The sequence below is a fragment of the Salmo trutta genome, chromosome 9 (assembly GCF_901001165.1).
Source record: "Salmo trutta chromosome 9, fSalTru1.1, whole genome shotgun sequence".
Classification (NCBI taxonomy): Eukaryota; Metazoa; Chordata; class Actinopteri; order Salmoniformes; family Salmonidae; genus Salmo; species Salmo trutta.
In genome coordinates, this window is record NC_042965.1 from 25,464,976 (window position 1) to 25,490,401 (window position 25,426).

Genomic DNA, 25,426 nt, shown 5'->3' on the forward strand with positions numbered 1-25,426 from the left:
CTCTCCTGCGCCTCCCTTACAGCCAGTTACGCATACCTAACAATTATACAACCTCAACAAGTATTATACAACCAGGATGACATGGTTTCTACCCACTGACCCAGAAAAGGATAGACCAAATCGGGTTCAAGATAACTCTTTATTAAATAATAATTATTGTAAAAATACTAAATTTCCAAATAGTGGAATGTCTTTGACTTTGAAGAGGGTGCCCTCAAAAAAAGGAGCGCTCAGTCAAAATGCAACATTACAACAGCTAAAATATCATGAAATAAACGTGTCAGTCTTGAAAGAGCAATAGAAATTTAAATGACAAACATATATGCATGCACGCACACAAGCACTCACAAACAATATACAGCAACCTTTTAAAAGCTGAGGGTAGATATACACTACCGGTCAAAAGTTTTAGAACACCTACTCATTCAAGTTTTTTTTTTTTTTTTTTTACTATTTTCTACATTGTAGAATAATAGTGAAGACATCAAAACTATGAAATACATATGGAATCATGTAGTAACCAAAAAAGTGTTAAATCAAAATATATGTTATATTCAAGATTCTTCAAATAGCCACCCTTTGCCTTGATGACAGCTTTACACACTCTTGGCATTCTCTCAACCAGCTTCATGAGGTAGTCACCTGGAATTCATTTAAATTAACAGGTTTGCCTTCTTAAAAGCTCATTTGTGGAATTTCTTTCCTTCTTAATGCGTTTGAGCCAATCAGTTGTGTTGTGACAAGGTAGGGGGGGTACACAGAAGATAGCCCTATTTGGTAAAATACCAAATCCATATTATTGCAAGAACAGCTCAAATAAGCAAAGAGAAACGACAATCCATCATTACTTTAAGACATGAAGGTCAGTCAATACGGAAAATTTCAAGAAGTTTGAAAGTTTCTTCAAGTGCAGTCACAAAAACCATCAAGCGCGATGATGAAACTGGCTATCACGAGGGTTGCCACAGGAATGGAAGAGTCACGAGTTACCACTGCAGCAGAGGACAAGTTCATTAGTTACCAGCCTCAGAAATTGCAGCCCAAATAAATGCCTCACAGAGTTCAAGTAACAGACACATCTCAACATCAACTGTTCAGAGGGGACTGTGTGAATCAGGCCTTCATGGTCGAATTGCTGCAAAGAAACCACTACTAAAGGATACCAATAATAAGAAGAGACTTGCATGGGCCAAGAAACACGAGCAACGGACATTAGACCAGTGGAAATTTGTCCTTTGGTCTGGAGTCTAAATTGGAGATTTTTGGTTTCAACTGCCATGTCTTTGTGAGACGCGTTGTGGGTGAATGCATGATCTCGCACGTGGATTTTCCACAGTAAAGCATGGAGGAGGTGTTATTGTGTGGGGGTGCTTTGATGGCGACACTGTCTGTGATTTATTTAGAATTCAAGGCACACTTAACCAGTATGTCTACAACAGCATTTTGGAGCGATACGCCATCCCATCTGGTTTGGGCTTAGTGGGAGTATAATTTGTTTTTCAACAGAACAATGACCCAACACACCTCCAGGCTGTGTAAGGGCTATTTTACCAAGAAGGAGAGTGATGGAGTGCTGCATCAGATGACCTTGCCTTCACAATCCTCCGACCTCAACCAAATTGAGATGGTTTAGGATGAGTTGGACCGCAGAGTGAAAGAAAAGCAGCCAACAAGTGCTCAGCATATGTGGGAACTCCTTCAAGACTGTTGGAAAAGCATTCCAGGTGAAGCTGGTTGAGAGAATGCCAAGAGTGTGCAAAGCTGTCATCAAGGCAAAGGGTGGCTATTTGAAGAATCTCAAATCTAAACTATATTTTGATTTGTTTAACACTTTTTTGGTAACTACATGATTCCATTTCTTTACTACATGATTCCATGTGTTATTTCATAGTATGAATGTCTTCACTATTATTCTACAATGTAGAAAATAGTAAAAAAATAAAGAAAAACCCTTGAATGAGTAGGTGTTCTAAAACGTTTGACCAGTAGTGTAGGTGTAACAGAATTGATGTACCACATCTCAAAGTCCTGTATGCAGTCATACACACACACAGATCAATATCTACAAGGCAACTAAGTACTGCTTTAGACATGCGTGCACACACACACACACACAACATTCCCTCGTTTGAGCTATTGTAGTTGATCCATCATCTACATAATTCACAATCTTAAGGAACTCTGTTTTGTGCTTCAGTCTCCAGGTGTTTGTAGACACACAGGTCATATCACACCATGGGATTATAACCCTGGCAAGCGAGGCTAACTTTCTTAATGGACTTGCCAAGTTAAATAAAGGTTACAAAAAAAGAAGAAAAAAACAGTTCTGACCGACAGCGTCGTTGCGTTTTGGTACACCAGAAGTACATTCATTTCCAATGGAACGCAGCATTTGCCTTGCAGCATTGTGTTGCAGAGGCAGTTTCTGTGTTCTGTGTGGTGCAGATGTTGGATAAATCCAACGTATGCATCAAATTGTATGGAGTAGACTTGACAGAAATAGTAGCAAAAGGTGAATGAACGTTTGTTGCACACATCTCACACATCTTGCACACATTGGATTACATAATGAAAAAAGTTTGACTGCAGAATTTCTTACGCAGCATTGATGCAATGACGCTGTCGGTCTGATCGAGGCATAACACACAGGTAACAGAAATGTTGACATGTTTTTGACATCCAATAGAACAGGTTAGGTGGCGGTTTCAGATTAACTGTGGACAATCATGAAGTTACATTACAGTTACAGCCTCACTAGAGCTGATCATAAAGAGAGTCCTGCAACACACTGGGGACAGGCACGTTTCAACATCACATACTGTCACAGGACAGGAGTCATTCAACAGCCTCACTGACTGGCTGAGAAACTCATCTAGCGTGTGATGTCACTGAGTCTGAGGTATGTTCTGGTTTTGAGAGAGATGTAAAAGGTGAGACAAGTTTAGTTATCTGCAGGTGGCAAAATTGTTGAAAGGAAAATTAGAGGGAAAGAGAGTGAGAGATCGAGTGCTGTCTAGCTCAAAAGAACTAAGAAAGCTGGTTTTGTGCTTTAAATTCTTGTGCATCCGAGTGGTATGATAGAACATGGGGCAGGCTCAATGCTCCATACAGACCCCATATGAAAAGTGCCAGCCTTTACCTTCCCCACAAACCATTATTATTGCTGAAAAGGTACAATTATGCAGATAACACTAGGGGCAGGTATGTTAGAAAGGGATTGGGACAGAAAAGAGGATACCCACTTGGCAAAAACCAATTGAATCAATGTTGTTTCCACGTCATTTCAACCCCCCAAATCAACGTGATGACGTTGAATTACAGTGGAAAACTAATTGGATTTGCAAAAAGTAATTAATGTAAGGGCATTTAGTCTTTAGACCACCTATACATTTGTTTTTGTTGATTTCAAGTTGAATTCATGTTAGTTGACAACTCAATCAGAACTAGAAGTTGAACAGACTTCTGTGCCCAGTGGGCATGTACTGTCTGTAAATGGTATGGACAGAAACAGCAGCAATCAGGAAAGAGGGTGGCATGCTTCACAATGTGTACACTGTCCCTACGGAGGTCTTGAAAGATAATAAGTCGAGGTTGGAATGGGTTCCTCTCCTCTGGGTGGTTCTTGGTCACTCCTGTTTTGTGCTTGGGACGGAGTCAGGGGTGGGGAGGGGTAGCTGAACAGGTCTGGGAGATCTTGGGAAGGTTTTGTGAAGATCTGGTTGTCCCTCCCTGAACCAGGTCACATACAGGTGGTCCCCTCAGGAAGACAATGCAACTGCTTCTCTATGATACACCGCAGATATGCATACCTATACACACAGAGAGAGAGAGACATAGAGAGAGAGAGATAGATAGATAGATCGAGAGAGAGAGAGAGAGAAAACGAGACATTAACACACAGTACATTGGGGAGACACCATAGACACAGCTATGGGGAGAGGTAGATGTTGCTACTGCAGAGACGTTGCCAATACTGCACCTGCTCCTGAGTTTCTGCACCTCCCGGTCCTCTTCCTCCATCAGCTTGGTGATGAAACTCTGCAGCACCGGCATCTCAAACTTAATATACTGTGCCACCTGGTGGGGAGGAGGGAGAAATGCAGTTACAAACACAGACCTGACCTGGACCCAGACCCTCAACTATTATGAAATCACAATACTGTAGTAGTAATAATAATAACAACAACATAAATGACGTCATAAATAGTCATAACAGCTTATGTCAGTTTTTGGCCATTGACTACACTGTCAAGCCAGTGTCAAGCCATTGTTGAGGACAGCTAATTGGCTTGGCTGGCAGCCCCCCAAGCAGCTTAACTTCAGTAAATGATGGTTTTGCTAGTCTAGTGCATAAATAGCCCACTGCAAGTTCTATTGAACTGAGCCTTTTGTAATCGAAAAGGGGACGGACAGAACATTCCATTCAGAGGATGTGATTTAGTTTAGGGGCACTGAGAAGTAGTGAATGATTTATCAGTTGTATAGTGGGTGGGGAGTAATTTGGCAGTTACACATCAGCAGTCTTACATCATAGGTGACTTCCTCTCCCAGGTCCTGCTCCATCAGAAAGATTCTGCTGACCTGTTCACATGGACCCTGAAGCACACGCAGCACCAGGGGGTAGTCACTGCGCTTCAGCTTCACACGCTCTGAAAGAAAAAACATTGTCAGACCTTTACTGCATTACAACGGGTGTACTTAAGTTATGTTAGAAGATTGCCATGTTTGCCACAGAGCTGCAGCACTCTTGAGCACACACACACACACACACACACACACACACACACACACACACACACACACACACACACACACACACACACACACACACACACACACACACACACACACGTCTAGGATAAGCACAAACTGATTACAAGGACCCTGCGAAACAGAGAAAGTGCTTCAGCTTTAAACTCTGTGACAGACACGCAACCACACAACAACACACAAACTCACTCACCCCCGCTGGTGTGTACAAGATACAGCGCAAAGTCATCTGGGCTGTTCTCAATCTTAAACTTGTTAAGTAGCACTCGCAGCACCTGAGGCGTGGTCATACAACTGTTGATCCGCACATTAGTCACTGAACCATACGCTGGAGTAAAGACTGCAGTCTGAAGGGGCGATGGGGGCCGCACAATTATGAGAGGGTGAGAGGATTGAGTGAGAGAGAGAGAGACAGGATTAGTTTATTTGTGGTAGTATGTTGTCATTGTAGTAGTGTTTAGCTGCAGTATTATAGTGTGTGTGTGTGTGTGTGTGCATGTGTGTACCTTGTGATTGTAGAAGTGTCCGTTGATGGAGAAGCGGTGTCGTCGTAACCTTCTCTGGTCGCTAGGCGACCGGCGCTGGCCCCGTCTCAGAACCCCTGCATCACTCTTCGTCCTCAGCAGCTGGGCGGAGCTCTCATATTCCTCTGTCCAATCAGAGCACAGATATAGGAGAAAGGGGAGGAGTCAGACAATCAAGCTCCTATGAACGTAACAGAATGTTCTAAAAATGTATTGATGAACAGACATGGCTATCTGATGTTGGATAAATAATTGGGTTTTCCATAATAACAAGTGGAAGGTTTTCAGACTACTCTTCTATAAGACCTACCTTCTTCCTCATCTTCCTTCACAATGCTGTCCTCTGATTGGCTTTCGTGCTCTGTCACTTCTATTGTGGGCGGAATCTGCTGGGTACCTTCATTGCTACTGACATAAGGCAAACATGAATATTCCCATATTTAATTGGCAGACCTTATTTATGACACATTATCTTCTCTTCAAAGTTATACTACATCAGTGTGTAAATGACACAGGCAGAGGAACAGTAATATATGGTTTCTATGTAATCTGATTGGAGAATATAATGTATGTTCAGAGTAAACTAAAAACCCAGAATAAAGGTCATAATAAAGATATAACAGTATGGCCACAGGACAAACATTCACCAAACCAAACTCTGTAAAATGTCAACCACATGCCCACTGCTACAGACACACTATCCTGGTCAGACAAAATGAAATAAATATGCTTGGCCATTGATAAGTATGACATTTTAGGATAATTATTAGGTTATAACAATACTTCATTATCAGTAAAGAAATTATTTTTGCACCCCCGTCAGAACAGCCTCAATTTGTCAGTTGAGCATGAAAAACACAGCAGCGTTGCAGTTCTTGACACAAACCGGTACGCCTGGTACCTACTACCATACCCTGCTCAAAGGCACTTAAATTACATACACAATCCATGTTTTAATTGTCTCAAGGCATAAAAATCCTTCTTTAACCCATCTCCCCCCTTCATATACACTCAAGTGACTTCAATAAAGGATTATAGCTTTCACCTGGTCAGTCTATGCCATGGAAAGAGCAGGTGTTCTTAATGTTTGGTATACTCAGTGTATACTTTTCATACATACTGTACGTAGTACATGTTTCTATATGTTGCCTTCTCTGTGTTGTTGGTATGGTAACCAGAGCTCACTCCCTACCTCTGATTATCCAGGGCACAGCCGGAGTGCCAGGAGGTAGAGGAGGGAGGAGGCCTGATTCGCTCGTGATCGTCCTGCATCTGCAATCTAATAGGTCGACGCAGGCCCCAGGAGATATTCAGCAAACCCTCCACGATCAGCTCCCCTTCCTCCTGTAAAGACAGAGTTACCATGATCAATACACACACACAAAAATACTGACAGTTATTACCCTTTTGGGGCAGGGTGAATTATTGAGTCAGTGAGGGGTAAATTGAACAGCAAAAATTTGAAAGTGACAGAAAAATAACCAAAGAGTGGAGGAAAAGAAAAAGCATACATGCAATAAAGAGGTGAAATAGGAGGGTGCAGCTATTACACCAATTATGACAGTGATTAGCAACAATGGAAAGACTCTCGCTCTTACTCTCATTCACACGCATATAAACGATGGCGCCAGAGGGGAGGGCTGCCGTCTTATCGGCTCTTAACCAACCATGCTATTTTGTTAGTTTTTTTGCGTTGTTCGTAACTTGTTTTGTACATAATGTTGCTGCTACCGTCTATTATGACCGAAAAGAGCTTCTGGACATCAGAACTGCGATTGCTCACCTCAAACTGGACGAAGAGTTCTTCTTCAATGAGTCGGACGGGAGGGACATACTACTACAGACAGCCGACCAGGCCCAGATCCCCGTGATTCACTGGAGAAGGAAACTGAGATTTTGTGGAAAAAGTTCCGGGTGCCTTGTAAGGATCAGGCGACGAGTGGCTAATCTACCCTTGCCTTCCGACCAGCAAGCTAATGTTCAATTGCTGGAAAATAAATGGGACGAGCTGAAAGCACGTATATCCAACCAAAGGGACATTAAAAACTATAATATCTTATGTTTCACCGAGTCGTGGCTGAACGACGTCATTAAGAACATTCAGCTGGCGGGTTATACACTCCATTTGGAAGACAGCACAGCAGCCTCCGGTAAGACATGGGGCTGGGGCCTATGCATATATGTGAACAACAGATGGTGCACTATATTTAAGGAAGTCTCAAGGTTTTGCTTGCCTGAGGTAGAGTATCGCATGATAAGCTGTAGACCACACTATCTACCTAGAGAGTTTTCATCTGTATTTTTCGTAGCTGTCTACATACCACCACAGACCGATGCTGGCACTAAAATCACGCTCAATGAGCTGTATACGACCATAAGCAAACAGAAAAACGCTCATCCAGAGGCGGCGCTCCTAGTGGCCAAGGACTTTAATTAATGCAGGGAAATTTAAATCAGTTTTACCTAATCTCTGTCAGCATGTTAAATGTGCAACCAGAAGAAAGAAAATTCTAGACCACCTTTACTCCACACACAGAGACACGTACAAAGCTGTCCCTCACCCTCCATTTGGCAAATCTGACCCTAATTATATCCTCCTGATTCCTGCTTACAAGCTAAAACTCAAGCAGGAAGCACCAGTGACTCGGCCTATAAAAAAGTGGTCAGATGAAGCAGATGCTATACTACAGAACAGCTTTGCTAGCACAGACTGGAATATGTTCCGGGATTCTTCCGATGGCATTGAGGAGTACACCACATCAGTTGCTTTATCAATAAGTGCATCGAGGACGTCGTCCCCACAGTGAGTGCACGTACATACTCCAACCAGAAGCCATGGATTACAAGCAACATTCGCACTGAGCTAAAGGGTAGAGCTGCTGCTTTCAAGGAGCAGGACTCTAACCCGGAAGCTTATAAGAAAACTTGCTATGCCCTCCGGCGAACCATTAAACAGGCAAAGCATCAATACAGGACTAATATTGAATCGTACTACACCGGCTCCGATGCCCGTCGGATGTGGCAGGGCTTGCAAACTATTACAGACTACAAAGGCAAGCACAGCCGAGAGCTGCCCAGTGACACGAGCCTACAAGACGAGCTAAATAACTTCTATGCTCGCTTTGAGGCAAGTAACACTGAAACATGCATGAGAGCATCAGCTGTTCCCAGACAACTGTGTGATCACTCTATCCACAGCCGATGTGAGTAAGACTTTCAAACAGGTCAACATTCACAAGGCCGCAGGGCCAGACAGATTACCAGGGCGTGTACTCCGAGCATGCGCTGACCAACTGGCAAGTACCTTCACTGACATTTTCATCCTCTCCCTGTCTGAGTCTGTAATACCAACATGTCTCAAGCAGACCACCATATTCTCTGTGCCCAAGAACACTAAGGTAACCTGCTCAAATGACTACCGACCCGTAGCACGCACGTCTGTAGCCATGAAATGCTTTGAAAGGCTGGTCATGGCTCAAATCAACACCATTATCCCAGAAACCCTAGGCCCACTCCAATTTGCATACCACACCAACAGATCCACAGATGATGCAATCTCTGTTGCACTCCACACTGCCGTTTCACACCTGGACAAAAGGAACACCTACAGTTGAAGTCGGAAGTTTACATACAGTTAGGTTGGAGTCATCAAAACTCATTTTTCAATCACTCCACAAATTTCTTGTTAAAAAACTATAGTTTTGGCAAGTCGGTTAGGACATCTACTTTGTGCATGACAAGTCATTTTTCCAACAATTGTTTACAGACAGATTATTTCACTTATAATTCACTGTATCACAATTCCAGTGGGTCAGAACTTCCTGCCATCCAGGACCTCTATACCAGGCGGTGTCAGAGGAAGGCCCTAAATATTGTCAAAGACTCCAGCCACCCTGGTCATAGACTGTTCTCTCTGCTACCGCACGACAAGCGGTACCGGAGCGCCGAGTCTAGGTCCAAGAGGCTCCTAAATAGCTTCTAACCCCAAGCCATAAGAACGCTCAACAGCTAATCAAATGGCTACCCAGATTATTTGCATTGCCCCCCCACCCCGGAACGCTGCTGCTACTCTCTGTTATTATCTATGTATAGTCCCTTTAATAACTCTACCAACATGTACATATTACCTCAATTATCTCGACACCGGTGCCCCCGCACATTGACTCTACCGGTACCCCCTGTATATAGCCCCGCTATTGTTATTTACTGCTGCTCTTTAATTATTAGTTTTTCTTATCTCTTACTTTAAAAAAAAGTATTTTCTTAAAACTGCATTGTTGGTTAAGGGCTTGTAAGTGAGCATTTCACAAGGTCTACATGTGTTGTATTCGGCGCATGTGACAAATACAATTTGATTTGATTTACACCAACACACACACGCACTACCGATACCTCTCTGTGTCTCAACTGCAGGTTCTGTCCATCATAATAGAGGTTGTAGGTTTTGAGGTGGGACAGGACTGTTGCCCTGAAGACAGAAAGACAACTTTAATGACAACAATCAATTAATTTACACACATTTTATTATTGCATTCATGGGTGTGTGTGTCTGTGTGCATCTGTGGCATATGTCTGTGTGTGCATGCGTATATGCCTTACTTGCTGATGAACTTTTTGTCTCCGATCTGAACCCCGTTCTGAACGTTATCCATTCTCAGTCAGCATGAGAGGAGCTGGAGAGAGAGAGAGAGACAGACAGTGAGAGAGACAGAGAGCGAGAGACAGAGAGAGAGGGCTAGACAGAGACAAAGAGAGATTAGAAATCATATTCAGATGTTTTTATAGGAGGTTGATGGGAACCAGTCTAGGGATGAAGCAGAGAGAGGACATGGGAAAGTAAGGGAGAGAATAGAGGGGAGTGGAATTCAACATGAATGTGGATAGATATTGGAGAACAAGGATGCAATAGAGAGAGAGAGATTGACTCTGATGAGTCTCATGACACCTCATGATCAACCAGAGGCAGCAATTCACCCGAGCATCACCATGGAGACACACCACATTGCCATAGAGACCGGAGGTGGGTGGGGAGGAAGAGTAGGAATATGATTGAAGGAAGAATAAAACATTCAAAAATGATTGGAAGAGAATAAATATATAACTCAGACAGACAGGCAGGTAGGGAAATACAACAATCACTGATTTCACACATCTAGTCTGTCATCAAGTCACTCAACATTGTTAAAAGTGGAACTGACAGCATTTTAGCGACATTAAATATTGTTAAAATGCGTTCATATACACCCCCAGGAAGATTGACACTTTTAAAAAAAAATTCTGACAAGCGAGCACTTAGATAATAATTTTCACATTTTCATAAATTATAAGAATGTTTGGGAATTATGTACAGTTGAAGTCATAAGTTTACATACACTTAGGTTGGAGTCATTAAAACTCGTTTTACAACCATTCCATAAATTTCTTGTTAACAAACTATAGTTTTGGCAAGTCGGTGAGGACATATACTTTGTGCATGACACAAGTAATTTTTCCAACAATTGTTTACAGACAGATTATTTCACTTTCACTGTATCACAATTCCAGTGAGTCAGAAGTTAACATACACTAAGTTGACTGTGCCTTTAAACAGCTTGGAATATTCCAGAAAACGATGTCATGGCTTTAGAAGCTTCTGATTGGCTAATAGACATCATTTGAGTCAATTAGAGGTGTTCCTGTGGATGTGTTTCAAGGCCTACCTTCAAACTCAGTGCCTCTGTGCTTGACATCATGGGAAAATCAAAAGAAATCAGCCAAGACCTCAGAAAAAATTGTTCATCCTTTGGAGCAATTTCCAAACGCCAGAAGGTAACACGTTCATCTGTACAAATAATAGTACGCAAGTATAAACCCCATGGGACCACACAGCCATCATACCGCTCAGGAAGGAGACGCGTTCTGTCTCCTAGAGATGAACGTACTTTGGTGCGAAAAATGAAAATCAATCCCAGAACAAACAGCAAAGGACCTTGTGAAGATGCTGGAGGAAACAGGTACAAAAGTATCTATATCCACAGTAAAACGAGTCCTATATCGACATAACCTGAAAGACCACTCAGCAAGGAAGAAGCCACTGCTCCAAAACCGCCATAAAAAAGCCAGACTACAGTTTGCAACTGCACATGGGGACAAAGATCGTACTTTTTGGACAAATGTCCTCTGGTCTGATGAAACAGAAATAGAACTGTTTGGCCATAATGACCATCGTTATGTTTGGAGGAAAAAGGGGGAGGCTTGCAAGCCGAAGAACACCATCCCAACCATGAAGCATGGGGGTGGCAGCATCATGTTGTGGGGGTGCTTTGCTCCAAGAGTGTGCAAAGCTGTCATCAAGGCAATTTGAAGAATCTATTTGAAGAATCTCAAATCTAAAATATATTTAGATTTGTTTAACACTTTTTTTGGTTACTACATGATTCCATGTGTGTTATTTCATAGTACTGATGTCTTCACTATTATTCTACAATGTAGAAAATAGTCAAAATAAAGAAAAACCCTTGAATTAATAGTTCTAAAACTTTTCACCGGTAGTGTAGATGACAGTGATTTTAGCTTTGGCAAATTGGCTTAGTCTCGTAGTGAGGGCCCTATAAAATGTAGCTAGCTTCATAAACATATTTTGGGGAATTCTGAAATGTATTAGAATAAATTGCCATACCATAAAACTAGCTAGCCAACTATGGGTAACTGTAGCTCGTTAGCTACCTGACAGGAGTGCTAGTTAGCTATGTTAGCTTGCTAGGCACATTAATAGCTTTAGGCTGGTTGTTTTTAAGCTCAATTTCAAGATTTCCACCAAGGACGTTGCCTCTCTAATCATTACTCTCCCTCGCTTGGTCAAGGGACATTTAAGGTACATTTGGATGTGACAATGTAAAATGTCATTCATGGGCTGAGGGTTTAGGGCCGAGGGCTGTCTACTTTGAATTTGGACTGCAGCCTCTGTCTCTGACTGACTGAAACAGGAACAGTCAGTGTGAGATGGAGCAAGACAGCTGTGCTACACAATCTCTCTCTCTTCCTCTTTTCCTCCTCCTCGCTCCTTCCCCCATCTGTCTAAAACACACACCACACACAGAAAATCCCTAACACACATGGAAAGTTCTGTGGTGACCAACACACACACACACACACACACACACACACACACACACACACACACACACACACACACACACACACACACACACGCACACACACACACACAGACGTTGGACTTTTAATTTAACATGGCATGCTGCCAGCATACTCCGAGGTTTCCTTCCTGCCAGGCTGAAAGAGAGACAGAAAGAGAGAGAGAGAAAGAGAGTGTGTGTGAGTGAATGAGTGAGTGAGTGAGTGAGTGAGTGAGTGAGTGAGTGAGAGGGGGCAGCAGAGAAGCTTGCGAAGGACAAGAACAGGTGCAAGGCACGCTGTAGTCACATGCGGCACCCTCCATACCAAATCATGTCAGTTGTATTAACACACACATTCAACACCCTCTGACACGCAGGCAAACACGTATGCGCACACACGCACACACACAGTGTCTCAGCCTTGTCCTTCTCCTTGGCAGACCTCTTAAATCAAAACTTGCTGTTAATAACAGACACTCTAAACACACAATGTTATGCTATCCAGTACCCATTGTATATTTCCACTTGGCTACTTCCCCCATCCCTGCCGTGAAACATTACTGAAATATCTGCCAATAGCAGATACATCCAACATAAACATTTGTGTGTGTGTGTGTATGTGTGTGTGCGTGTATGTAGAAAGCTGCTGTGTGGCTTACCGTACTGAGAGCTGTGTGACCCTGTCAGGCCAGGAAAGAGACAGAGAGATCTGCTACCAGCACTAGTAGCACAAAAACACAATATGTTAGTCCTCAGGGTCCAGTTGACCTGAAGCTGGCTCGGCTTGAGCTGGTGAAGCTACTCTGTCCTTTCTGTGGAGGAGAGAGAGTGTTCAGCACTAAGCCTGTCTCTTCAGACTTCAGTGGCTGGTTATCCAGGGGAGTTACCCAAGGCCTCAGTCTAAGGCTTCTGTGTGTTTGTAGGGGAGAGGCGACGGAGAGAGCACCAGGGAGAGGAAGGGGCGGTCGAAGGGGCTGGTTTAAAGGAAGTGCTCCCCTTCCGCTAATCTCTTCCTCCTTTAGAGCCTCAGTCACAGCGGAAACTGATGCTACCGCTCTGACATGAGAGACTTCCTCAATTTAAACTACAGACATGAAATATGATATCTCTCTCCCACATACACATGGACAAATACACCAACACACACACACACATATACATCTTCTCTCTGAAAGGCTCACAAGTAGCCCCATATACAGACAGAGAACTATGGAAAGGTAAGAAGCAACAGACAACACCCACACACACAATCTACCTCACGTGTCCAGCCAATGCCTCACGCACAAACACATTAAATTATCGTGATCATATCAAAAATGTAATACCAATCAACCAACACACCATGCAGCATTATCCATACTTCAGCACCAACACTACATGACCAAAAGTATGTGGACACCTGCTCATCGAATATCTCATTCCAAAATCATGAGCATTAATATGGAGTTGGTCCCCCTTTTGCTGTTATAACAGCCTCCACTATTCTGGGAAGGCTTTCCACTAGATGTTGGAACATTGCTGCGGGGACATGCTTCCATTTAGCCACAACAGCATTAGTGAGGTCGGACACTGATGTTGGGCGATTAGGCTTGGCTCGCAGTCGGCGTTCCAATTCATCCCAAAGGTGTTCGATGGGGTTGAGGTCAGGGCTCTGTGCAGGCCAGTCAAGTTCCTCCACACCGATCTCAACAAACCATTTCTGTATGGACCTCGCTTTGTGCACAGGGGCATTGCCATGCTGAAACAGGAAAGGGGCTTCCCAAAACTATTGCCACAAAGTTGGAAGCACAGAATTGTCGAGAATGTAATTGTATGCTGTAGTGTTAAGAATTCCCTTCACTGGAACTAAGGGGCCTAGCCTGAACCATGAAAAACAGCCCCAGACCATTATTCCTCCTACTAAACTTTAGAGTTGGCACAAGGCATTCGGGCAGGTAGCGTTCTCCTGGCATCCACCAAACCCAGATTCGTCCGTCAGACTGCCAGATGGTGATGTGTGATTCAACACTCTCGAGAAGCTTTTCCACTGCTCCAGAGTCCAATGGCGGCAAGCTTTACACCACTCCAGCCGACGCTTGGCATTGCGCATGGTTATCTTAGGCTTGTGTGCGGCTGCTCGTCCATGGAAACCCATTTCATGAAGCACCCGACTAACAGTTCTTGTGCTGACGTTGCTTCTAGAGGCAGTTTGGAACTAGCCATGATTGGCTGAGATAATAGATGGTCTGGACATGCCGAGAGATGAGTTAGGATTGGTCTGCCATGTAGCACGCTTTTGTCTATAACATGAGCTGCTCAATATGTGTAGGTCATCTTTTCTAATGCAGCTTTTTTGAAAGATATCATGAAGAACTGCAAAAGTGTTGCTAACGTTCTCCACTTTCTGGAGGACCGAGTTTTGAAAACAGTGGAATGCCTGGTGGAAGCACAGTATGATAGCTAACGAGATGGAAAAAAATTCTGCCGTTTGATTGCAAATATAAAACACCTGTCTCCGGATTACATATTCAAACTAAAGGCAACCATAGCATCCGTGACAGAGGGAGAAGCGTTCATCCATGTATACGGGTAAGAGGGTCTAACTAGCTACATTTTCAGATATAATGTTGAAAATTCTGTCAGAAAGTCATTTTCATTGCATGTTAAAGCGTACTGTTAGCTAGCTAGCTAACGTTAGCTGGCTGTCTCGCTAGCTAACGTTACACATGATCTGTGTAGTAATATTATTTGTATCTCAGAGCCATTTGCATTGCTAGTTATTGTCTAATATTAGCTAGCTAGCTAATATTGAACCTAGTTGGTTAGCTTTAGCTACCTGTAGATTCATGCAAGGAAGTAACGTTATGAGTTGGGATTATGTTTCATTGTTTAGCTAGCTAGCTAGCTCCATGTCTAAACAAAAGACTATGCAAGCAACCATTTCACTGTACCGTTTACAACTTCTCTATTCTGTGCATGTTACAAATACATTGAGATTTTTTTTATATATATATATGTGTGTTTACCAGAGTCGGTCATGTGAAGAACAATAGGACTTGCACCAAAGTCAAAATAGGATATAACGTTAGGACACTGAGACACTGTCAAAGTTCAAAAATTATCCGGTAGAATACCCTGCCTTTATTTTGTCACACTCAAAACCATAAGCTATTTTCTGTAATTAGGTCTCCATTAACTTCTAAAATATGATCTTGTTGTGAGTTTATTTTCCTGTAATAACGAATAGAAATTAGCTAAATTTAAGACATTGTCAGCTACAGTGAGGGAAAAAAGTATTTCATCCCCTGCTGATTTTGTACGTTTGCCCACTGACAAAGAAATTATCAGTCTATAATTTTAATGGTAGGTTTATTTGAACAGTGAGAGACAGAATAACAACAAAAAAATCCAGAAAAACGCATGTCAAAAATGTTATAAAATGATGTGCAGTTTAATGAGGGAAATAAGTATTTGACCCCCTCTCAATCAGAAAGATTTCTGGCTCCCAGGTGTCTTTTATACAGGTAACGAGCTGAGATTAGGAGCACACTCTTAAAGGGAGTGCTCCTAATCTCAGTTTGTTACCTGTATAAAAGACACCTGTCCACAGAAGCAATCAATCAATCAGATTCCAAACTCTCCACCATGGCCAAAACCAAAGAGCTCTCCAAGGATGTCAGGGACAAGATTGTAGACCTATACAAGGCTGGAATGGGCTACAAGACCATCGCCAAGCAGCTTGGTGAGAAGGTGACAACAGTTGGTGCGATTATTCGCAAATGGAAGAAACACAAAAGAACTGTCAATCTCCCTCGGCCTGGGGCTCCATGCAAGATCTCACCTCGTGGAGTTGCAATGATCATGAGAACGGTGAGTAATCAGTCCAGAACTACACGGGAGGATCTTGTCCATGATCTCAAGGCAGCTGGGACCATAGTCACCAAGAAAACAGTTGGTAACACATTACGCCGTGAAGGACTGAAATCCTGCAGCGCCCGCAAGGTCCCCCTGCTCAAGAAAGCACATATACATGCCCGTCTGAAGTTTGCCAATGAACATCTGAATGATTCAGAGGACAACTGTATGAAAGTGTTGTGGTCAGATGAGACCAAAATGGAGCTCTTTGGCATCAACTCAACTCGCCGTGTTTGGAGGAGGAGGAATGCTGCCTATGACCCCAAGAACACGATACCCACCGTCAAACATGGAGGTGGAAACATTATGCTTTGGGGGTGTTTTTCTGCTAAGGGGACAGGACAACTTCACCACATCAAAGGGACGATGGATGGGGCCATATACCAGCAGCATACCACCCTGCATCCCACTGCTGGCTTGCTTCTGAAGCTAAGCAGGGTTAGTCCTGGTCAGTCCCTGGATGGGAGACCAGATGCTGCTGGAAGTGGTGTTGGAGGGCCAGTAGGAGGCACTCTTTCCTCTGGTCTAAAAAATATCCCAATGCCCCAGGGCAGTGACTGCCCTGTGTAGGGTGCTGTCTTTTGGATGGAATGTTAAACGGGTGTCGTGACTCTCTGAGGTCATTAAAGATCCCATTACACTTATGGTAGGGGTGTTAACCCCGGTGTCCTGGCTAAATTCCCAATCTGACCCTCATACCATCACGGCCACCTAATCATCCCCAGCTTACAATTGGCTCATTCATCCCCTGAAACTATTCCCCAGGTTGTTGCTGTAAATGAGAATGTGTTCTCAGCCAACTTACCTGGTAAAATAATGGTTAAATAAAATCTTGGGTGAGAACCTCCTTCCCTCAGCCAGGGCATTGAAAATGGGTTATGGATGGGTATTCCAGCATGACAATGACCCAAAACACATGGCCAAGGCAACAAAGGAGTGGCTCAAGAAGAAGCACATTAAGGTCCTGGAGTGGCCTAGCCAGTCTCCAGACCTTAATCCCATAGAAAATCTGTGGAGGGAGCTGAAGGTTCAAGTTGCCAAATGTTAGCCTTGATGACTTGGAGGAGTGGGACAAAATCCCTCCTGAGATGTGTGCAAGCCTGGTGGCCAACTACAAGAAATGTCTGACCTCTGTGATTGCCACCAAGTACTAAGTCATGTTTTGCAGAGGGGTCAAATACTTATTTCCCTCATTAAAATGCAAAACATTTTTGACATGTGTTTTTCTGGATTTTTTTGTTGTTATTCTGTCTCTCACTGTTCAAATAAACCTACCATTAAAATTATAGACTGATCATTTCTTTGTCAGTGGGCAAACATACAAAATCAGCAGGGGATCAAATACTTTTTTCCCTCACTGTATATGATATGGTCTTTATTTGAACTGGCTAACTTAATGTTAGCTAGCTAGCTAACAAGCGAGAATCAAAACAAAACATTGTTTAGAAAGTTGCTTTTAGTTGCCTGGTTTGCTAGATTGACATATACTAAATTCTATTTTAAACAGATGGGTTTATTGGTGTTAAAATACACCAGTTATGCTATTTTGGACCAGCAGGCTGCTGATGTCATGCAGCCTGTCGTTTTGATGTCAGATGACAATAGAATGTTCATGATGTCATTGTGACAACTGTATACATACATGTGGATAGAAGTAGTATAAACCAGCCTTTAGTCTTGAAATCTTTGGTTGTTTAGTACACTACTGTACTCACTCTGTTTAGCACATGGCCTCATTGAATCCTTAAAGAGATGGGTGGGACTAAGGCTTAAGAGGGTGTGAACAATGCTGAATGGGTGTAGACAAAGAAGAACTCTCCAGTAAGTGTATCAAAACATTCAAGGTCCATTTTCTCAAAAGTGGGGTTACAAGTTTATCAACTTTCAAAGCAGAATTACTTTCCCATTGTTCCTCAACTGTAGTGTATGATATACCATTTACTCGCTCTGAGTCTACTTAAATCCAATGTAAAAATCACCATTTGAAATTTTGCTACTCAAGACTGAATCGAGGTGGTTGGTCACATACAGTGCATATTAGGCCATGTCAGGCCTACACACACACACACACACACACACACACACACACACACACACTAGGAGACATTAGCCTTAATACCCAGACCGGGGATGGGCGGCTCAGTCCCTGAGAGCCGAATTGTGCTGGGCCAAGCCAATGGTCCCAGTGATAACAGATTACTGGTATGTCGTTTAAATCTGGGCTGTGGCCCAAGAAACCGCTAGAGGTTTTGATGGGTCAGGGCACGAACATGTGGGAACCCCTGGTCTAGCCTGGCAGTTCCACATTAATTATGATGTAATCTCAGAAACCCAGAACTAAAATCTTGCATAACAGCATCACCTACTTTATTAATCTCTCGTTGACAGTAACATAACGTGGCTACACTCTACTTCTGATCTGTCTCAATTGCGTCTGTCTGCTGCCTGCAAAAAACACATCATGCCTGTTGTTTTGGGGGGGAAATGACTGGCCGTATCTAAAAAGAGAAATTTACCCAGGCTGGCTCGGGCCGCGGCTCTGTGTTCTGTCACTGTGTTTTGTTCTGCATTCCAGCTTGGATGATGGATTTGGGGAGAATGAGCCCTGTTCTGTTCTGGACGGGGGTCCAAAAATAGCCTCCAGCCTTCCTCTCCCTCTGCATTCCCTTGAATCCTCTACTGCCTCATATACAACCACAGCAGCCAAGCCAGTCTCTCTCCCTCCCTACGCCTCCACCCCTCAACCCCAGCAGCCAAGCCAGTCTCTCTCCCTCCCTACGCCTCCACCCCTCAACCCCAGCAGCCAAGCTAGTCTCTCTCCCTCCCTACGCCTCCACCCCTCAACACCAGCAGCCAAGCCAGTCTCTCTCCCTCCCTACGCCTCCACCCCTCAACCACAGCAGCCAAGCCAGTCTCTCTCCCTCCCTACGCCTCCACCCCTCAACCACAGCAGCCAAGCCAGTCTCTCTCCCTCCCTACCCCTCAACCCCAGCAGCCAAGCCAGTCTCTCTCCCTCCCTACGCCTCCACCCCTCAACCCCAGCAGCCAAGCTAGTCTCTCTCCCTCCCTACCCCTCAACCCCAGCAGCCAAGCCAGTCTCTCTCCCTCCCTACGCCTCCACCCCAGCAGCCAAGCTAGTCTCTCTCCCTCCCTACGCCTCCACCCCTCAACCCCAGCAGCCAAGCCAGTCTCTCTCCCTCCCTACGCCTCCACCCCTCAACCACAGCAGCCAAGCCAGTCTGTCTCCCTCCCTACCCCTCAACCCCAGCAGCCAAGCCAGTCTCTCTCCCTCCCTACGCCTCCACCCCTCAACCCCAGCAGCCAAGCTAGTCTCTCTCCCTCCCTACGCCTCCACCCCTCAACCCCAGCAGCCAAGCCAGTCTGTCTCCCTCCCTACGCCTCCACCCCAGCAGCCAAGCCAGTCTCTCTCCCTCCCTACGCCTCTACCAGAGATGACCTAGTCTAAGCATAGCGCTCTCTCTTCCTCCCTCTTTCCACACAACTCTATCCAATAAGCTTAATAGCCATGGAAAAGAGGTGCAAATATTGGCAAAGCAGAACAGTTTTAGTTTGCTAATACCAGATGTCTTTCTACCCCTTTTCTACCCCCCCTCCCCTCCTCTCTGTCACTCTCTTTCTACAGTGCTAGACTTATTAACTCCTGGTCTATTGCTTTCGTGTTGTAACATATCTATTCACATTAATGTTGTAATTTCAATTTGTTTTCCTCTTTATCTAACTTGTTTTCCTCCATCCCTTTCACTTCCTCTCTCATCAGTCTCATCTTCCTGGACTGGCACCCATCCACCTCTATTAAACTCCTGACCATGATTTCCGGACTTCTCTCTCCCTCCCTCTCTCAATCACAAACACACACACATTTTTTGATCTCTTGCTCTGTGCCTCTGTCCTTGGTGAACTGCTTTATCTTGTGGGATGAATGCAGGTCCAAAGCTCCACTTCCCCCTTCCTCCCTCCTCCCTCTCAACCCCAACTTTGCCTCCGCACTATTGTTCACATTGTCATAGCAACCCTGAAAACATCTGAGGTCTAAGAACCAAATCTATTACAGAGTGCCAAATATTTTGTGTGTGTGTGTATCCCTGCCCTTCAATCTGTCTCTCACCATTGTGGTGAAATTAGATTTTACATAACCTTAGGAAGCATTATATCCTATTAATTAGGAGTCATTAAGGTACAGGCCAATACATTATGAATTCCCTCACAACTTTGTGTGAAAAATATGACCACATGCTTGAACATCCACAATCTGGTAGGGTAAGTCTCTGGGCACTCCCACAGTAGTGTGTGTGTTGAAAGGAATCTTACATATCTGATACTTATGTAATCTATCCAGATTCCAGACTGACAGAGAATACTTTATAGACTAGACTGTATAGGAAGAGGCCGAGATGGCTTTCTAACGTTAACATAATAAAACCCTGAAAAACGTTTATAACAGTGTTATTTGGTACTGTGTGTGGAGGGCGAATAGTGTTGCACTATCAATGGGATAACATGTTTTCACTATAGCCTCTGACTGTATCAATTATATCAGATTACTTCGAAAAGGTCTGTTTCGTTGGATCTTGACTAGTCACGCACGCATTCTTGATCGTGCTCTAAAACTATAGCTGGCGACATTGTAGCCCATTTCTATGCATATACAAATAACAAAGTGCTTGCCTTGTGAGTTTATCGATCGCTACACAGGCATGGCAGACTCATATCGTTTTACATATAACCTACTTACGGACGGAGCTGCTAGACAGTCTGATGATTTCCCGAACCTCTTCAGGCTTTATGTATTGTTAACTAACGATACACTGGGGTTGGTTCTTCTCTGCCACGTTGGGGGCTCGGGCGGGATATAGTCGTTAACCGTGCGTCGCCCAGTCTGCTCGTTTTCTGCTCCGTTCGCCCTATCCGCGCATCGGAAACAATCGGCGCATACAAGCACTGGGGCTTGCGTGCGTGGCGTGCGCGCGACGAGAGGAGATCCCCATCTGTTGTAGCGGACCTCTGGCACCGAACCCGGTAACCAATCAGTGCGCGACCTGCCGCCCCTTTGTTCGCTCTGACTGCTTGCTCTCGGAATAGGTTAATAGAATAGGAGGGGAATCCCGAAAACAATGCACCCCCCCAAAACACATGCATAATAGATAACTATGCGCATATACAAGGAAAAACGAAGTGAATCGGTCTAGGTCAAGTTATCCCTAAAGAAATGTTAATGTACAATGACTGATGTGTCATATGAGGTTGTATGGTAATCACTTATTTCTCAACATAGTTTGACAATATTATATTTTTAAAGTAGGAGACATTAGCGGTGCTCTCCTCTCTGCTCTGTGTCCCACTGTAATCTCTTCGGTAACATCTGCTCTCTTTGCGCCATTCAGCTCCAGGGCTTAATATCTGACGTCAATGAATAGAGAATGGCTGAGTGCGTGATATTACCAGACAGCAATATGCTTAATCTCTCTGCCATGAACACTCCCTGTCAGACAGAGAAAGAGGGAGACAGAACAATCTAAAAATGTTTACCAATTAACTATTGAGACTAGATATGTGGTTGTTGTGCAGTAGGCCGTGTCTTTAAAATGAGGGTAGAATAAAATAAAGGTCGAAACAAAATCTATTTTAGTTCTACTAACAAAAAAGACAATAGACATGATTAATTCTGTAACATCTTATTAAATAGCTTTAGGAACAAAGAATATAACATTTTGTTGCTACTGTTAGTATACACAATGCCTGGTCCAGAAGTTTCTTAGCACATTGTACTCAATTCAATATATATTTATACATCTAAAGTCAGATCCCTCAATTTGTACTGATACTGTATTAACTTGATAACAGGAAGCAATGTTAGAAAAATACATTATGAAAAAATGTCCAGCTAGCAAAAGTATTCCACCAAACTACAGATTTGAAATAGAAACAAAAACGCATTTTCTTTTTTTTATTAAATAAAAATGTAACAAAAATGGTGCGCATTGCAGCATGACAATTTAAGATTAAAAGGCATGATTTATTTTCTTACAAACATTTCTTTGTAAAAACAAAAATGTATAAAAAAAACAAGAAAAACATTGGAAAAGATAAAACACGAGATAGACAAAAAGCATATTCTTCAGGTAGCTTCCCCTTCAAAATAACTGAAAGGAATAGATTTCTTTGTGTCATACACCTCCTGACCTTGAGTGAGAAAGCACATGCAGAGGTGAGGCATTGGCTTCAAATGAGGTGAGCTATGGGCTGAAGCTCAAATGACACCCTACTCCCCTAGTGCGCTACTTTCCAGAGTCAGTGGTGCTCTACATGGGAAATAGTAAACCATTTCAGATGTACCCCTGCTTTCTATTGTAGTATTATTTAACATAGTTTTAGGTGTATAATTCTGTAAAAAAAAAAAACTATCCATGCTGTGAGAAGATTCTATCGGCACCAAGGAGGTCCATGCAATACAAACTAAAGATATATCTTTAAAGTCAAAACCGATCAGCACTTTGGGTGGAAGATGCCCTTTGACACCGATATAGGAACAGTTTACTCACTCCAAATCCTAACATTAACTATTAGATCAGTGAGCCTTGCCATGGATCCAAAGACTCTTAATAAGGTGGCCAACCAGTGTCTATTCCTGCATTCAACAACATCGAGATTTCAATAGAGAATACAGGTACACTAAAACGGAGAGGACACTAACACCATATCTGCACTGCAGGTGTTGAGGGGAGGAGGGGGTTGGAGGATGATGAGGAAGGGATGAGAAGGGGGAAGGAAACAACGGAAAAATCTCTGCCAGTTGCATTAGCGTGTGGTGATGTCATAGAAATTGCATTATAGAATATGCATGTGTGTGTACAAAGTTATTTCACCACAAGAAGTGGCAGAATACACCCCTCCTGTCCCACTCCCCATCCCCCTTTCAAAAGACAGCAAGTTGAAGGTTTGGTCTATTACATCTATCGTATCCCCTGTTCCTAGCTCTACGGAGCAGAGAAAGGCAGTATGGCCTGTGAAGCCACAAGGGAACACTTTCTCACTGGGTAAACTGGTGTCACAACACCATCTAAGCAGAATCAAGCATGCTGCAGTACAAAACCATTGACTACCCTCTTCTCTCCACACTCTGACTATAGTTAGTGTGTTTAGAGCAAAATGTTCAAGGTGTTCTCAGAACCCTGCTATTAGAACAGGTCTTCTAGACCAGGGGTTCTCAAAGTGGGGACCGGCGGTACTGCAAGGGGTTTGTGGACAGATTTCAAAACATATGAAACTAAATATTTTTAAAAATAGATTTTTTTAATGAATGAATGATTACTAACAGATTAAACACATTTTGGCCAAGTGATCCATGGAATAAGTTGAGGGTGTAATACAATATAATAAAATGTAACATTAATATATAATTTATGTTCTTAACCCTTGGCAACATGGGTTTGGAAGGCTCACAGGAATATTGGTATCCACAGTAGATTTGTTCAAATCAATTACTTCCTTTTATTCCCAAAAATGATAAAAAAAAAAAATAAAAAAAAAAAATTATATATATATATATATATATATATATATATATATATATATATATAAATGCACTGTAATTTAAGCTAATTTAAGCTTTAAAACTGCAGCAAAAAACATGCTTCATGGCAACATGTATAGGATTGCAGGATATTAGCTTTAAAGCTGCAACAAATAAATCTCTTCCCCGTGACAAAATGTGTAGAACTGCAGGAAATTTGCTTGAAAAACTGCAAAATGTTCTCTCTGATGGCAAGAGATGGGCCTTTAAAATGTTCCTTTCCAGGGTTCAAGATTTGGTTCTTCCTTGTATGCAAATTTTCAGCTCACTCGAGTTGTGATCTGATTATGAGGGGGGTCCCTGATAAATTTGACATCACAAAAGGGGTCCCAAGACCTAAAAAGTTTGAGAGCCCCTGTTCTAGACTGCCCTCTCTTCAACCTCTTCACTCCCACCCCGGGTCCCTAACTGAGCCATGTCCAGTTCAAAAGGGTTTTCATAAAAATATAACATGCATGGAATTACTTATTGTAAGAGCACCTTGTGTGATTATATGATTTTGGTAAGAATGTTGCTTTTCTCTGTCCAGGTTCTAAGAGTACATGCTGGAGCCTCTCCCTCCATAGAGCTTGTTGTACAAGTTGTCCTTAGGCACAGATATAGGACCAGTCACAACAAATTCTAACCATACTCATTAAGGGAGAAAACACTAAACTGATCTGTGATCAGTATCCAGAGGTAACTTTAACCTGCTGCCTGTGGGGACTAACAATATCAGTATCTCAGTGGAAAATCTGAATAACATTCTAATAGGGCCAGTAAACTCTAACAAGTAAACTCAAAACTGATAAATGTCTTTCTGACAATGTGCATAAGGCACACAAATTGGCTTCACATACATTCCACTAAACACTGACTTTCTTACTAATCATAAATAAATAAAACAACAAACAAGATAAATCCAAGTCAATCTGAAATGTTACTTCAAATGGTTTACATTTCTACATGTCTGAACCAGTGACTATCGCCACTCATTGTTTTGGTGCAGCGAAGAGTAAGAGTAAGATAAATAGTTGATGAGAAAGAATGAAGAAAGGACAGGTGCTTCTTTTGCATTTTGGTTCTGCAAAGATCACAATCATGCATATCTGTGCATCTTTTTAAGTTAACTATGTTATGTAGGCTTATAATAGACAACTATACTGGCCAGGAGGAGTCCCAATTCAACCCTACCTCAACAATCAACCATGGCTTTTCTATAGATGACGGCTCACATAGTAAAACACAGCGCTCCAGTCCAGACACACATAGCAGAGGTTCCAGAGGGTCATCTCCATGTCAATCACACTCATTGTGTCGCAAATGGCACTCGATTCTCTATGTAGTACAGTGCACTATATAGGGAATAGGGTGCCATTTCTGACGCACCCTCAGTTTTTGAATTCTTGACTTGAACTTGACCCCAGCTCTGAAACATGTGAACACACACAGTCAGGGAGCACTACCTGGCAATAGTCTTTAGAGTGATATTTACTGGTCCACTGAATGTGTAGTCAGTCATTAGAGGACATTCAACTTGTGAGGTGTGACCT

General features: G+C 43.0%; 1 protein-coding gene across 3 annotated transcripts; it reads right to left on the reverse strand.

The window, feature by feature from the left end:
• Nucleotides 1-1,977: 1,977 nt before the first annotated feature.
• LOC115200311 (ras association domain-containing protein 2) lies at nt 1,978-21,325 on the reverse strand. Of its 3 annotated transcripts, none has more exons than XM_029763264.1 (10): nt 21,057-21,325; nt 9,894-9,967; nt 9,687-9,762; nt 6,487-6,638; nt 5,605-5,702; nt 5,277-5,419; nt 4,964-5,117; nt 4,528-4,649; nt 3,980-4,077; nt 1,978-3,809 (listed from the first exon to the last, which is right to left on the reverse strand). In XM_029763264.1, the coding sequence occupies exons 2-10, from the start codon at nt 9,944-9,946 to the stop codon at nt 3,740-3,742; spliced, it is 966 nt and encodes a 321-aa protein (XP_029619124.1). In that variant the 5' UTR covers nt 9,947-9,967; nt 21,057-21,325; the 3' UTR covers nt 1,978-3,739. The 3 variants fall into 3 exon arrangements, with proteins under 3 accessions (XP_029619124.1, XP_029619125.1, XP_029619123.1); XM_029763265.1 differs by lacking the exon at nt 21,057-21,325 and adding an exon at nt 13,069-13,822 and having other exon boundaries at nt 5,605-5,699; XM_029763263.1 differs by lacking the exon at nt 21,057-21,325 and adding an exon at nt 13,069-13,820.
• Nucleotides 21,326-25,426: the final 4,101 nt, after the last annotated feature.

What these genes read in the sequence shown, in the direction of transcription:
- LOC115200311 (XM_029763264.1), bottom strand. Translation starts at nt 9,946, where the DNA reads ATGGATAACGTTCAGAACGGGGTTCAGATCGGAGACAAAAAGTTCATC. An exon ending in GACAAAAAGTTCATCAGCAA is followed by an intron (nt 9,763 to 9,893) that starts GTAAGGCATATA and finishes TTCTGTCTTCAG; the next exon opens with GGCAACAGTCCTGTCCCACC. An exon ending in TGTGCCCTGGATAATCAGAG is followed by an intron (nt 5,703 to 6,486) that starts GTAGGGAGTGAG and finishes GCCTTATGTCAG; the next exon opens with TAGCAATGAAGGTACCCAGC.